The 15,654-nt window shown below is 42.0% G+C and overlaps 1 protein-coding gene across 1 annotated transcript in view; it reads left to right on the top strand.

Moving 5' to 3' along the window:
- Fancc (FA complementation group C) overlaps positions 1-15,654 on the top strand; it is a 131,119-nt gene that overhangs the window by 65,310 nt on the left and 50,155 nt on the right. Inside the window, exons 5-6 of the mRNA XM_026402001.2 lie at positions 9,390-9,503; positions 10,457-10,521. Coding sequence (XP_026257786.2) covers positions 9,390-9,503; positions 10,457-10,521 — 179 coding nt within the window. The remainder of the gene's footprint in view (positions 1-9,389; positions 9,504-10,456; positions 10,522-15,654) is intronic.

Genomic DNA, 15,654 nt, shown 5'->3' with positions numbered 1-15,654 from the left:
ACCAAGGAAGCGCAGCGTGCCACTAGGTGGGGTCTGAGATCAAAGCCAGCGCTGTTGACTGGGTTTGTGAGGCTTCTCCAGCAGTGCTCAGCCATGCAGAATAGACCCAGGGGTTGGTGCTTACAAGGCAAGTGCCACAGTGTGTTAGAAAAGGGGACAAGAGGCACTTGAGGTGTCTGTAGAGATAGGAACAGTTGCGCTCACAGGGTGTTCATCGAGTACACGTGAGCTGCCCAGAGCTAAGTGTCCCTAGTAAAGCCTGCATTTCTAGGTTTATGAATCTGCCTCTCTGTAGACCTTCTTACAAATGTGTTTTAACGCCATGGTTGGAACCATTCATACTGCTGCTTTGTTCAGGCTTATTTTCTAAAGCCTTTTGATTTTGGTTTTTGGAAAACCAACTCTATTTTCCCCCTGGAACTAATGAGTGAGCAAGCAAGAGGTTCTGTAAGCAAAAGTAAGAACTGCAGACTTTATTATGATTGGACCTGTGTTTGGAAATTCTGTGAATTGTGTTATGTCAGCATCCTGCTCGCGGAACGGGCTGTGTAAACAGTGGGTGCTGGGGTTCTGTGAATGAGCTGCTTCCTCCTCGCTGGGGCCTCACCACTGCGGCTCTCCAGATTGTGAGTGTTTACTTCACAGTAAAGAAGGCTCTAAAAATACCAGGCCAGTTAGGTTTTTATTGTAGATCATTTCGTTTAAACTGCAATGGGACATATAAATTTTAAAAAGAAAAAAAAAGACATTTTGAAAGGCAGGATTTTTTTAGGAAAAGCTGCAGGAATCTGTCTGCAATCATTTGTTTTGGCTATGAATGTAAAACTGCAAAAAGGGAAGGGGATAGATTTGTTCCATCTTTTAACCTGGAGCAATCGTACTTTGAACTGATGTGCAGAAGGTTTGAATAGCATGCTACTGTGCTAGCATAAGAAAATTCTGTCCACCAAGTTCTAAGATTTTTAAAAAATTCTTTTTGAGTTTGACTTCAAATAGTTTTGACTATCATAACTTTTATTTGTAATATTGTTTCAGAAAGTATTCCCTTTAAGTTAGGATGTACTTCTTGATTTGGATTATAGATTTTTCTAGCATCACATGTGCAAGTTACATATTGAAATATCTTTCAAATCTTAATTGGGAAATAAGGAATACCATGGAAACTAAAATATTTTCTGAGTTACAGAATTCTAAGCTTTTTTATAGTTTTATCAAGGGTGGTGGGCATCATAATTTGAAAACTGATTTTCCTTAATTTTATCAAAGATTTCAGATTTCATAAGAGTTTGAGTCTCGAGAAACCTCATATCACAGGTGCTGCCAACTACTAGGGACGGCACCGTGACGGTGGGCCATATGTAGTCTCAGCACCTGTGCCCAGTGGTAGCAGGATGTGTGGCCCTGCCCCTCACCCTCCTTGGCAGGCCTATGCTGAGCTCTATGTGCTGAGGGTGTGCTGCCTGTTTCTGTACCTCTCTCCTTTCCATTAGCCTGTGCAGGGCCTGGCCCTGGCTTCTTTGCGTCAATTTTAGAAAAGCTTGTGAAGTGCCATTTAAACCCTCATTCAGGATTGTCATTGACTCTGCATGTGTTGATAGGCCAGAAAATGGACGACTTTGTGACATCTAACTTTTCTTGCTGAAACCGTGTACATGTGTAACTCCACTTCTGCAGATTGCTAAGATGTATTTTTAAAAAAATTTGAAGTTTCTTTAACACTCTTCGCTGCTTTGGGATGTGCCGTGCAGGGCTCTACTGGTCCTTGTACTCTATAGAGGAGAATGTTTTTTTTTTTCCTGTTCACTGAAATAAATTTGAGTGACATTTCTGTGTTGGTCTGATTTCTAGATTGTCTGTGTTGGTGGAGGAAATGATAATTTAAGATTGTGTTATTAAGAAGTTTTCAGTGTGACATCCAGTTTAGAGAACTACAGATCACATGCAGGTGATTTAATTAATTTAGGAATTTTAATATTAGTTAAGTAAACAAACAATTCCAGTATAATAACATAAATGTTTTACTAGATGTTTACACAGAATGCCGTGGGACCGTAAAAAAGGAAGTGACTAATTCAGCATGAGGGCACAGGTATTTCATGTGGCAACAGAACTGCTCGGTATTCAAAATGGCAGCATTTCTGAGGCCATCTCTGCACTGCTAGACAGAAACTCTGTGAGAAAAGAGATTAAACACGTGGTGACACACTTCGGGATGAATGTGGGGGGGGGCGTAATTAAACAAGTGAGAATTAAGAAAAGCTGTTGTTTTACTGATCAGATTTGCAGGAAGAGATTTCCTAAGCGTGGAGCATGCACCATGACTTGTTTAAATACAGCTGAGCTGCTTTGAAGTTTCTCAAGCCCTTTCCACAGAGCTGACACCTCCAGCTGTTCTGTCTCTCCTGGGTGCTCCAAGACCGTGGCTGCCCACAGGTGACCAGAGCTGCGGGGCTCCAGAGCAGCACACTACCCAATGGAGTCATGTGCACCAGCGCAGGCTTCTGGTCAGCGTCATCAGTGCGTCGGTCTCTTTGAAGTCAGACCACAGAACAGTGTGTTGTTGTTGTTGTTGTTGTTTCTTCAGTGCTCAGTGGGCATTTTATGACCTGAGACTTAGGAAAGCAAACTGTGGAAACAAACTCTGTCACGTTCTCCTGTAAGGAGGGCCCAGAGAAACCAGGGCAGTCCCACTTCTCAGGGTTGACAGGAGCAGTGGTCCCTTTGCCTTTGCTCCAGCCAGTGTTTGTGGAAGACTGCTGAGAAGTGCTAAGGGCTAGTGCACAGTCCAGGCAGGAATGTCAGCAGAGTGAGCCAGGCCCCTCCTTCCAGAGCCCGCAGCTCCTCCGCCTGGAGTGAGGCTGCTTCTAGCAACACTGCCAGAAGAGACCACGGAGACTTCTGGAGGACCAGGTCTTACCCCCTGGAAACTGGAGCAGGCTTCTTAGAGAAAGGCAGGTTCTGAGAGATTAGTGGAACACTGGCAGCTGGGGCGGGGAGGGCGCTGTTAGGTGTCTTGGGCCTGGGGTGACTCTGGCAGCCAGCAAGGAGCCTGGCTTTACCCAGGGATCAAAGAGGAAGGCTTGAAAGTGAGTCTGACCAGGTGGGTTGAGGCCACATGGAGTAGGCTGTGCTTAGGAGCCCCCACGAAAGCCTGGAGGCACAGGGGTGACAGGAGTCTTTGGAGATGGCCCCTTCCCCTCTCTTCCCTGCCCTCCAGTCCCGTTTTCCTCTGCCTCCCCCAGCATATCATTCATTCCTGCTCTCTCTGCTTCTCCAGCCACCAGAGTCAGTTTAGACCCTGCTACTCTGGGAGCACCCTGAAAATGACCAGTGGGAACACATCTCTCTAAGCCTGTTCCCACAGTGATCGTCTCACCCCTGAGTGTAGCACTTGGTGTGTTAAGTCATGCACTATGGCTGTTCCCATCTCCATGGTCATCACCAGACTCTAGGCTCCCTACCTGGTAGCTCAGGGGGATGGCTTGCATACAGATCACCTCAACATGTGTCTTGTTGAATGAAAGAATGAAGATTCTGTTTTACTCGTGTGTGTGTGTGTGTGTGTGTGTGTGTGTGTGTGTGTGTGTGTTTTAATACAAAGAGACATGCAGTAGAGAGCAGAGCAGTGGAAATTCTGCAAGAGTTCAATGATCAGATGAAGAGATTGTTTGGAGAAGCATAAAATACGTGTTCTGTCTCAGTCTGGCAACACTGACCGCGGCTCGCTCTCCCATACCTTTGCCTGAGCAAAGCTCACAGCTAGTCTTCCACACCCCATCCATGCGCAGACCACAGCCAGCCAACTCCGGTGTCCCTGACCCACCCATGAATGTGCTGCCTGTTCCAAGGCAGAGCAGATACAGTGAGTTGGGGACCAACAGGAACACCTGAAAACAGCTAAAATTGAAACTTCTCATATAAAACTTCCCCGTGGTGGCGTGAGCATTTCAGTGGTTTTCCAAGCTTCAGACAAGCTCCTTCATGATGAAAACTCCTACCCAGTCAACCCTGGGCTTAAAGCCAGGCACGGCCACCTTGGTTTCCGCACTTCCCACCCTCAAAGGATTTTAGATCACAGGTCCAGGCCATGGGTCTGCACATTTTAAATGCCAGAACCTGTTCATTATATACACATGCTTTTTGTATCTACCGATTCATATTTGAAAACCCAGTTCCTTATTGGCCAAAATGAGGGCATGGGGTTGAGGACCCCTAAGAGTGCCATTCCAGCATTTAAAAAGGAAACTGCTTAAATGACTGCAGGATTTCTCTTTGTCCAAGGCCAGATGCTTGTTTAATGATTGTGTGTTTAGACTATTTGTCACTAGGTGGCAGTAAAAAAGCTCGTCTTAGCTATTAAAATGCTTAATCATTATTATTTTTATTTATTTGTCAGTTGCTTGCTTATTGGTGCTGGGGCAGGAACCCGGGGCCTCCACACTCTTACCACTGACCTAACTCTCCAGCCCACCTTCTTTTTTTTCCTCTTCAGTATTGGGAATTGAACCCAGGGGCATTCTACCTCCAAGCCACATCCCCTCCAAGCCAGCCACACCCCATCTCCAAGCCACACCCCCACCTCCAAGCCACACCCCACCTCCAAGCCACACCCCACCTCCAAGCCACACCCCAGCCTTTTTATTTTTTGTGACACTGTCTCACTAAGTTGCTTAGGGCCTCACTAAGTTATTGAGGCAGCCCACAACTTGTGATCCTCCTGCCTCAGCCTCCTGAGTCACTGATTTACTCCTGAGAAAACAACATTAATCCATTGATGACCCACATGACCTAATCACCTCTTAAAGATCCTATCTCTCAACACTGGGGCATCCAGGAGGGGACACATTAAAACCATGGCAGCTACATATTATCAAGTGGTTTCCCATAACTTTACAAATTTGTGCTCTCAGCAGCAACAGAATACCCATCCTACTGTCTTCTCACCAATAGTGAGTTTTGTGGTATAGGTTTTATTTATTTTTTTAAATGGGACAAGGAAAAACAAATGAATGAATGAATGAATAGGTTTGGGAACTAGCTCTGTAGTGTGTGTGTGTGTGGTGCTGGGGACTGTGAAACTATATAGCATTTGATTTTTAAAAATCACTTTAAAGCTGGTAATCCCAGTGACTGGGGAAGCTGAGGCAGGAGGATAGCAAGTTCAAAGTCAGTGTCAGCAACTTAAGGAGGCCCTAAGAAGAGATCTGCCAATTAAATGATATTACTTTCCCTATTATCCATAATTTCTCTCTCTACTCTCTCTTTTCCCTACGGGCAACTGTGGTCCAAAAATATTAAATGAAAGATTCCAAAGAAATAATAAAACAAATATGAAATGAAAAATTCCAATAAAAAATTGTTTATAAAACAATTCATAAGTTCCAAAGTGCTTGCCATTCTGAGTAGTGTGATAAACTCTGATGTGATCCTGCCTGGGGCCTCGGATTGTCCCTTATATCTACCACCTGCTGTTGGTGCCCCTGTAGCTACCTTGGTTGTGTCCTGTCCTGGTCCCCATGCTGTGTTCACGCAGCCCCTTTGTGTTCGTCATGGGCACAAAGCACAAGAACAGTGATGCTAGCAACTCCGTTACAGTAGGTTATTCAAATCGTCCTTTCTGTTGCTAGCTGTCGTTGATCTCTCAGTGTGCCATATTGGAAGTTAAACTTCACCCTAGATATGCATTTGTAGGAGAACACCCGGTGCATTGAGGGTTTAGTGCCACTCATGGTTCCAGGCAGCCAGTCTTGGAATGTCATTTTTCTAAGACTTCGTGTGTTCAGTTTGTGGAAATGCAGGTGTGGAAATAGTAGCTGGAGACTGTGGCCATTTTAAATGTTAACTCGGGAATTGATCACAGGTGCTGATTGCACACTCAGAATCTGGCCAGTGCATTAGACTTCTTTGTGTTTGAACTTTCCTGTGGTGCTCAGGTGGTGTTGGAAGTCACCTTTCATGTAGGGCAGGAGTGCAGCGGGAGGCACTGGGTTAAGCCTGGGCCTTATTTTGCTTAAGAATTATAGTCTCATAGCTGCTTCTCCCTTGAAACTGGTTTCCTTCTGTTGTACACCCGGGTCTATATTACCTTGTGCTTCAATTTTTTTTAAGGGTCACTCATATGAAATATTGTAGTCATAGCCACCTGTTTATGAGTGGCTTAATTGAAACTTTGCTTAATGGAATTTGATTAAAAAACAGAAAACTTGGGTGAGATGCCATAGTTAAGGAATTTAGCCCAGGGCCTCACACGTGGTAAGCACTCAGCAAATTTTAGTTGTCACAATTGTTAGAATTCCTTCAAAAAGTGACATTTAACCAGGTGGAGGAGATAGGAAAGCCCTCCAGGCAGAAGGAGTAAGACACACTGACGTCCTGAGAGGTCGCAGAGGCTGTGGTCCTTTGGGGTGGCAAACCGGCTGGTAGAGGGAGGACAGGCTGGTGGCAGGAAGGGTTGCTGCAGAGCCAGTGGGGCCTGGCCTCTGGATCTGGGATGATACCTGGACTTGTGGGAAGAGAACAGGAGCCAGCAGAGTCTCACAGGGAGACCAGTCAGATTGGCCATGTTAAAACACCCCAGCTGCCTTGGAGAGCGCGGGGACCCGGCACTTCCTAGTGAGGGTTGGCCAGAGAGTAGGTGCCTAGCTGCGGGCAGGATACTGAAGCTCCTCGTTTCCTCATCTGCCAGGCAGACTCTGTGAGGACCAGTCTCCGTGTGTAAAGCTCTTTGAACACTCCTGGCACACAGGAAGTGTTGTGCTTTATTAAAGAGAACACAGGGTCTGGCAGCAGGGGGCTTCCAGCATTACCTTCCCTCTACCTGGCGGGGGACTCCCCTCCTCCAAGAACCTGACTGCACCCGCCTAGTGTCCAGTCCAAGCCTGCCTTGACCCCCCACTCCTGCCTTGAGTCTGATGTACAGCAGGGCTTTCCCTTGCCCAGACTGCCTGGCCCCCCGCCCCCTTGCTGAGAACACAGATGTCCCTGTGTGGTTGAGCCCACCGCCACTGTGAGTGCCTTAGGGGAGTGAGAGCAGCTGCTCTCCCCCTGTGGACCTGAGCCACACACCTCTGTCCCCACCCCACTGCCTGGCAGCTCTTACTTTCTGTACTCAGGACAGATTTGACTGGAAGAAGAAAAGAACGTTCTGCACGGGGCCCATGCAGCTTTTCCTCACTCTCATAAGGAGCCTTAGAATTACACCTTTTAAAACGTTCACCTTCGGGGCCGAGCTGTGGCTCAGTGGTAGGATGCTTGCCTGGCATGTGTGAGGCCCTGGGTTCGATCCTGAGCACAATACATACATGCATGTATACCACATAGTAAAAGGGCCATTGACAACCAAAAAAACACAAGTTCACCTTCACCTCGTAAGTTCCCCACCTTTTCCTTTTTAAGGAGCCTGCTGTGTGTGTTGCTGGTCTGTAGTGGCTGCTTAGACATGAATTCCTTCGCTGAGTGCTGGTGTTTCCAAGCTCTTGTTAACCTACTAGATACTTTTCTAATTGGAAAACATTGTGCTGATCTCGGACAGGGACTCAGGAGTGTCATCTGGAGCTTGGTGTGCAGGATCCCAGGCTGGTCTGGGCTCTTGGCAAGCACCACAGTGTGGTCTGTACAGAGACCCACTGGGTTCTGGGCCAGGTCCCCCATGGGACCTGGGAGTTATTTTATTTCATTAAAACTGTCTCCAGAAAACAACAACAAAAAATATAAAATGACTGTTTCACTGTGAATATAATAAAACCCCACTGAATTAAGTAAAAGGGGTGCATTTTATGCTGTATGAAGGAGTTTATTTCAATAAAACTGTTGTTAAATATTTCCAAATAAAACACTTTTTAATTTTTTCCTGATTATAAAAGGAATATATATATATATACACCCACATACACACACACACACACACACACACACACACACACACATACAGGAAGCTGGAAAACACAAGTCGAAGAGGGGCGAGATTTTATATGCACATGTAACCAACTCCCCATCATGGCTCCACTCTGCAGACTGTTACCTTTGGGGATGTTTCCTTCTGGGTTTTTTTTTTTTGTATGTTTGTTTGTTGTTGTTTTTAAAATTTTTAAGTATGGATTATTTTTCCTTTCTTCATTTAGTTCTATAATGTAAGCATTTAAAATGCTCTCCTACATTCTTCATAAATATTTTAATGGCTTGCAATGAGCCATTGTATAAAGGTGTTACAAATGAACTGTCCCCTGCTGTTAGATGTTTTCCATGATGACAATACCGGTCCAAATGTCTTTGAACATGATTCCCACTGTCATGTTTAGATCTATTTCCTTAGGGGTATCTACGTGCATCAGAGGTGTGGGACGCTCTCAAGGCAGGTGGTGCCTGGTTTCAAGCTGATTGCACAGAGCACTGCCTGTTAGCTACAGGGAGTCCTGTGCAGGTGGCACACTCCTGAGCAGGCACCGTCCTGAAGTCCAGGTGGCCTTCAGGCTCTGGTGCACCTGCTCACACTCCAGGGGTACCTTGGCATAAGTAGAAGTCCTCATGTGTGTTCCCCAGTAGCTCCCAGGGCTCCTGTTGTGTAGAACCCAGCAGCTTTAGGTGTTCAAATCTGCAGAAAGCTTTAATTCACTAAGTGGAAACTCGTGTGTGTGTGTTCTAGTTTACTCTTTAAAAGCACCAAAATCAATTTTTTAAAAATATTATTAGTTATAGATGGACATAATACCTTTATTTTATTATTATTTTTATGTGGTGCTGAGGATCAAACCCAGGGCCTCATACTTGCTAAGTAAGCATTCTACCACTGACCTGTAAATCCCTCCCCTAGTTTGCTCCTTTATACTATTTTTGAAGATGAACATTTATCCATTTGTTTCGCAGACATTTGTATTTTTTCTTAAAAGTTAACTGTTCATGTTTATCTTTGTGTTTTTACTGTTTGTCATTTCAGGTTTTGTACATTAATTTTATTACTCTTTCGTGTTTTTTTCTAGTTTGTGCTCATTGTTTTCTGAAAAACAGGTTTTATTTCTATTTAGAACAACTCATCTTTTTACTATATTTCACTGGTACGTTATAGTTATACATAATATTCACATTCATTTGCCATATTCTTTCATGCCATAACACATAGTTTTATCAGTCTCATTCCCTAGTACACTCCTTTCCTCCCCCCTTCCCTCTTCAATCCACTTGCTCCTCTGACCTCCCTTATATCAGTGTTATGATTTTAATATCAACATGTTTTCTTTTCTCCTTGAATCAAAGCGAGCTGGGTATGTAGACAGAGGGGAATTGCTCGTGTCATCGGGACCGTCCCATAATACGACTCGGACTCTGGGCATACATCACAGGCCTTTTGTCTACTTCTAAGAAGTCAACTCTTCCTCTTTCTGTTTGGTTTTTAGAGTTTGTTATTGCATATACTTTCAGCATTCAGATTTGATGTAAAAGAAGTCGGCCCTTTCACTCAGTGTCTTGGGTACGAGCCTGCGGATTACTATCCTGGTTTGCTTAAAAATGTGAGTATGTTAAATTTATTAGTATTGAAATATTCAAAAAAAGGGGGTGGGTGGGTAAGTGGAAATACTTCACTCCTCCAGGAGAGTTGTTTAACCTTCCTTTGTTTATATCTTCTTACCTTGGGCGGACTTAAGGCCATGTAAGGAAGAACTGTGAGAAGGAAGCTTATGAGAAGAAGAAGGAAACCAGGAAAGGTTTTAGTAAATCAAGCAATCAGCCTCTCTGGGGGAAGAGCATTCCTTAACAAGTATAAACACAACCGTGTGCTCTTGAACAAATCTTTTATTTAAAATAAACTGATTAGAATTTTATGGTAAAGGAAAGTAGAAAATGCACTAAGTAACCTAGTACACAATGTTACATATTACATCTTAGCAACGAAGTTGTGTTTTCTTCTGCCTTTAATTTTAACCATATTCAAGAAATTTAAATATATGACCTTGACAGAACTCTTCTCAAAATACTTTGAGATATTTAATGTTTGTTAGTCATTTTGCCCTTTTGAAAGTTTAATACATTAAAAGAATGTTTATTTATTTATCTATTTTATATGGTGCTGATGATCGAACCCAGTTCCTCACATATGTGAGGCAAGCACTCAACCATTGAGCTACAACCCCAGCCCCAAGAATTTTTTTAAATAAAGAAAATTCAGAAAGAAGTGAATGAACTGAAGCATGTTTTTAGTTTTTATTGATTTTGTTTGTAATTTTTAGGAAATTAATAAATTGTTGCTCACTGCTAGGTAGGAATGCAGAATAAGACGTGTTGGACCCACTTATGGGTAAATGTGCCTTGGCACTGCCTCCTTCTCACCCTGCCTGAGGAAAATACAAGGAAAGGAGGGCAGAGGGCAGGGGCTAAGGGACTGCAGTGGAAATGTCACTCATACCAGGACTGATATGACCCTGTTTGCAGCAGGTGCTCACCTGCAACTTGTTGTGTCTTACAGATGGTGGCATCGTTAGTGTCTGAGCTCAGGGAGGGTCATCTTAACGGATCGAACACTCAAAGACGGTAGGTGTTCAGCTAAGTGTTTCTCTTCTCAGATTTCAAAACGTATCAGTTCAGTTATAAGAGAAAACGCCTCCAAACCAGAGGTCATGCGTGTTCGTAGTTATGGGCATATCCTGTGTAGCCAATTGGTGAGTTTTTTACCTTTTTTTTTTTCCAATCAGTATTTCCTTGACTCTCATAGAACAGTAAATAAATTTATTTATGCACATGTTTTGTGGTCCCATTAGGTGAAAATCCCTATGTATATAGTCAGGGACACAAAAAGGAAAAGGAGCACTGAGCTCACCCTGGGGTTGCTCACCATGTCAGAGGAGATCCTGTGCAACGCAAGTGTGTGCTCTGTGAGCCTTGCTTGTCCCCTGCCCCGCCACCGTGACAGTGTGCCTGTGCGCGAGCACGTGCATGGGGTATTTACAAGGCAACAGATCTTTGATGTGCACATATGACCTATTCTAAGAAACATAATATTCTAAAATCTAGACTAAACAAATCAAATAGATTCAAACAAATTAAAAAGCAATTAATCATCTTTATACATGTTTCTTTGCTTTGTAAAATAATACAAAATTGTTTTCATTGGTGAGCATTTAATTTTTAACAGTCACTAAGAAAATCTAGGGTCTGAGGAATTGTGTATGTGTGTGTCCGTCTGTCTGTCTGTCTGTCTATAAAGCTATGCCAAATGAAACATTTGGATAATGATAACATTATCAGAAATGGTCTTTGCCCTCAGCCTTTAGGAATTCCTTGCATCTAACCCTTAAAGTAAACTATGAAATTCTTAGAAGGAAAAATTGGAAAAAATCCTCATGACATTGGATTTGGCAATGATTTTTAAATTTTTTTTTAGTTGTAGATGGGCAAAATATCTTTATTTTTCTTTATTTTTTTTTATGTGGTGCTGAGGATTAAACCCAGTACCTCATGCTTGTGAGGCAAGTGCTCTGCCACTGAGCTACAACCCCAGCCCTTGGCAATGGTTTTTTAGATATGACACAAAAATATATGCAACAAAGAAAAAATATACAAATAGGACTTTATTAAAATTAACTTTTTGCTGGGAATATATTTTTGCTCAGTACTAGAGTTCTTTCCTGACATGCACAAGGCTCTGGATTTGATCCACAGCACAGTAAATAAACAAACAAATAAATACATAAAACTTACTTCAAAGATTCAAAGAACCCTACCAGGAAGCAAAAGTTAGCCTACCGAATTGAATGAACACTTTTGCAGATAATATCTCTAAACAAGGAATTGGTATCTAGAATATGTAATAACAAAAAATCCAGTTCAAAAATGGGCAGAGGCTGAGGATGTTGTTCAGTAGTGAAGCCTAGGTGCTCTGGCAGCTCTGATTTTGATCCCCAGCACACCTCAAACAACAACAACAACAACAACAACAAAAACCAAAAACAAACCAAAACCAAAGCAAAGCAAGACAAAAAAATACAAACAAGCAAAAAGTAGAGGACTTGAATAATGAGCTCATGGAAGGACACTCAACATCACTAACCATTAGGGAAATGCAAGTGAAATACCACTGTACACCTCGTAGGATGACCATAATAATAATAGAGAAAAAAGTGGAAGACAAGTGTTGGTGAGGATTGCAGAGAAATTGGAGCCCCTGTGCATTACTGGTTGGAATATAAGCGGATGCAGCTACTGTGCAAACAGTTTGGTGCTTCCCCAAAATGTTGAACATTGAATCAATACCAGAATCAAAAGCAGGAGCTCTAGCAGATATCTGTATACAAATGTTCATTAGCCACAGTAGCTGAAAGGTGATACAATCCAAATTTCCATCATCAGTTGAATGGAGAAGCAAATGTAGTTTATCCTATACAATGTAATACTGTTCAACTATAAAAAGGAATAGAATTTTTATATGTGCAAGAACATGGGTAGCCCTGAAAACATCTTGCTTAGTGAAAGAAGCCAGACACAGGACAAATAGTGTTTAATTTCACTTATATGAGATCCTAGAATAGGCACATTCATTAGAGACAAAAAGCAGAATAGAGGTTTCCAGGGGCTGGAGGAAGGATAGAAAGGGAGTTATTGTTTAATGTGTTAAAAGTTTATGTTACAAATGGGTATAGATAGTAGTGAGGAGAAGCCAATGCTGTATGTTCTATATTTAATGTCAGTGAATTATTACCACTTATAAATAGCTAAATAGTAACTGTTGTTATATGTTTTACCACAGTAAAAAATTAAACAAGAAAAAAAAAATCAGATGAGATACCACCTCATAGTCCCTCAGATGACTAAAGTGTAAAGCCCTCGCCTGTGTTGCCCAAGATGTGCACCTCCTCTCCACAGCTCACGGGAATGTGAATGGCACACCACTTGAGACAACTGACTAGGGTGAAGCATAACTTGCCGTGCGTGCAGCTTGGCAGTCCCATGTTGTGTCTTTTCTCATAACCAGTGAACATACAGACACTCACTGATACTTGTGTGTGAATGTTCATAGCTGCTTCATTTGAAATACTTCTGAATCAGAACCAATTGAAAGGATCATCAACAAGTGAATGGATAAACAAATTTTATGGGGCTGGGGGTATCGCTCATCGGTAGAGCCCTTACCTACCATGCACAACGCCCTGGGTTCAATCTCCAGCACCACCCGCCCCCCAAAAAACCTATTTACCATCTTATAATAAATAAAAAGACAAATCACAGACTAAGAAAATACTTCAAGTCACACATCTGCTTAGGCCTCCATGTCTAGAATATATGAAGAAGTCAGCAATAAGACAATAACTCAATTTAAAATGGGCAAAAGATTGAAATACAGATTTCACCAAAAAGTATATACAAATAGCTAAGAAGCACCCACATGCTCTATATAAATGTTCATAGCATTACTGGTAGCAGACAAAAAGTGGGAGCAACCCAGATACCCCTCCACTCATGAAAGGTTAAACAGAGCTGGTATTTCCACACATAGAAGAATTTTCCTCAGCAAGAAGGAACTGACCCAGGCTGCAATGTGGATGAGCCTCAGAAAGATTCTGAGTGAACGAATTCACTCACAAAAGTCCACAGATATTATGAATCCATTTGTAGGAAATATTCAGAATAGGTAGATATAGACACAGAAAAGAAATTGGTTGTTTGGGCTTGTGGAAGGAACAGAAGGGGAAGAAATTCCTACAAATGAACACTCGGGAGCTTTCTAAGGTGATGGGAATGTTCTAAAGCTAGATGATGCTGATGCTGGTGATTTTCTAACTGAGGAAATATATTAACATCATTGAACAGTACACTTAAAATAGATCAATTTTGTAGTATTATGATGTATACCTAAAAAACAAGAATCTCTAGGGAACAAGAAGAATATTTAGACGCACTTATTTACATGTCAGGTAAAGACGTCGATTATGTTGAATAATTTATCTTTTGAATTATATAATCTGAAAAATTTTAAAGAGAACTTAAAAATGGATAAGATCAGTGTGTATACACTCTCTACATCAGACTCCCAAAATGTCATATAGTTAAAAATTTTTTAAAATCAACTAGGAATAAACAATAATAATAACAACAATAATAATAAAACGCTGTTAACGCCTGGAAATAACCAATCACAGACTTGGAAGATGTTTGCAACTTATAAAACTGATAAAAAAGTTAGTATGCAATGTGTGGAAGGACCACCACAAACCAGTTATAAAAGGCAGATACTCTGCTCTGGAAATGGGCAAGGAACATAAGCAGATCATTACCAAAGAGGAAAACTCAACGGATAGTAAACATTAAAGAAATTATTCAGGAATGACATTAAAAATATGGCAGAATAGGAAGCCTGGGTCTCATTCTCCCACAGAGACATCAGCTTAAAAATAGTATGTGGTAATGTTTTGAACAACTAATAATAAAATAAATACATACATACATACATACATACAAAATGTGTGCTGGAAAAAAGGGGAAAAAAAATAGTATGTGGCCAAAACAGCCGTCTTGAAAACTTAGAAAGTTAAGAAGTCACCAAGCTGCAGACAAATTCCAAGTCAAGAACATCCACATTGAAATGGGTAAGAAAAACCTTGTCGTATCCACAGTGATAACCACTTCCCCCCCGCTGGCACACATGATCAGGACTCAAGGAAAAGTCCAGCTTACAACTCCTCTCTGAAAGGAACTAGAGGATTGGAACACGCATCTGACATTTCAGCTTTTCAGGGAACTGTCCAAGGAGCTGGTTTCTGTTTGAGCTGACTCAGAGCACCACTGGGGAGCCAGCATGCTGTGGATACCTTGGGGCCACAGCGGACAAAGAAAGCTCAGTGATTTGTTGTAGCACTAAAGAACTGACCATGCTGCTTCTGGAGGCTGGACCAGCTCAGTAAGATGGGGAGAAAGTGACCAGCTATGGCCTCTACCTTGGGAGAAAAAGAAGAGTGGAATGTGCATCTAACATTCTGGCTCTTCTGGGGGCTGCCAGAAGGACTGTTTTCTTTCTTGTCTGACTTGTAGCATTGACTGGAAACTGGAATACTTTGGATGCTTGGGGATCATGAAAAGCTCAGCTGCTGGTTGCAGTGCCAGTGGAACTGCAGTACCACCTGTGTACACCAGAGGGAGCAAAAGGTTATAAGCTCTTGAAAAATAAAAAGTGAAGCTCTATAATTTGTAAATTAAATGCACAAATATAAAGACAACACCTTCTTGGAAAAGATTAGAGGGATCCCCCGAAACTCTAGTTGGGCTGATTGGTGGAGGTCTTCCCTTGTGCGAATCCAGTCTGGAAAGACTGAGAGAGGTGGTGGTTATCTTTTTTTTTCCCCCAGAAAACTACAAGCCCATAAAAATAACAAGACACACAAAGAAAAAGGGAATTGCAGCCTAATCAAATGATTAAACCTCCTAAAACAGCCCCAAAGGAATGGAGATCTATGAATTACCTGACAAAGAATTCAAATAATTATCTTCAAGAGTCTCAAGTGTACTGTAAGAGAACATTGATAGACAACTAAACAAAATCAGAAAAACAGTATGTGAAATAAAATGAGAATATCAACAAAGAGATAGAGATCATAAAAAATAATCAAACAAATCTCAGTACTGAATTTGTATTCTAAATAATAAGATACTTAAACTGAAAAACTCACTAGAAGG

This window comes from Urocitellus parryii, chromosome 13 (assembly GCF_045843805.1).
Source record: "Urocitellus parryii isolate mUroPar1 chromosome 13, mUroPar1.hap1, whole genome shotgun sequence".
In the NCBI taxonomy this organism is placed as follows: domain Eukaryota; kingdom Metazoa; phylum Chordata; class Mammalia; order Rodentia; family Sciuridae; genus Urocitellus; species Urocitellus parryii.
This window is presented reverse-complemented; position numbering and strand designations above follow the sequence as displayed.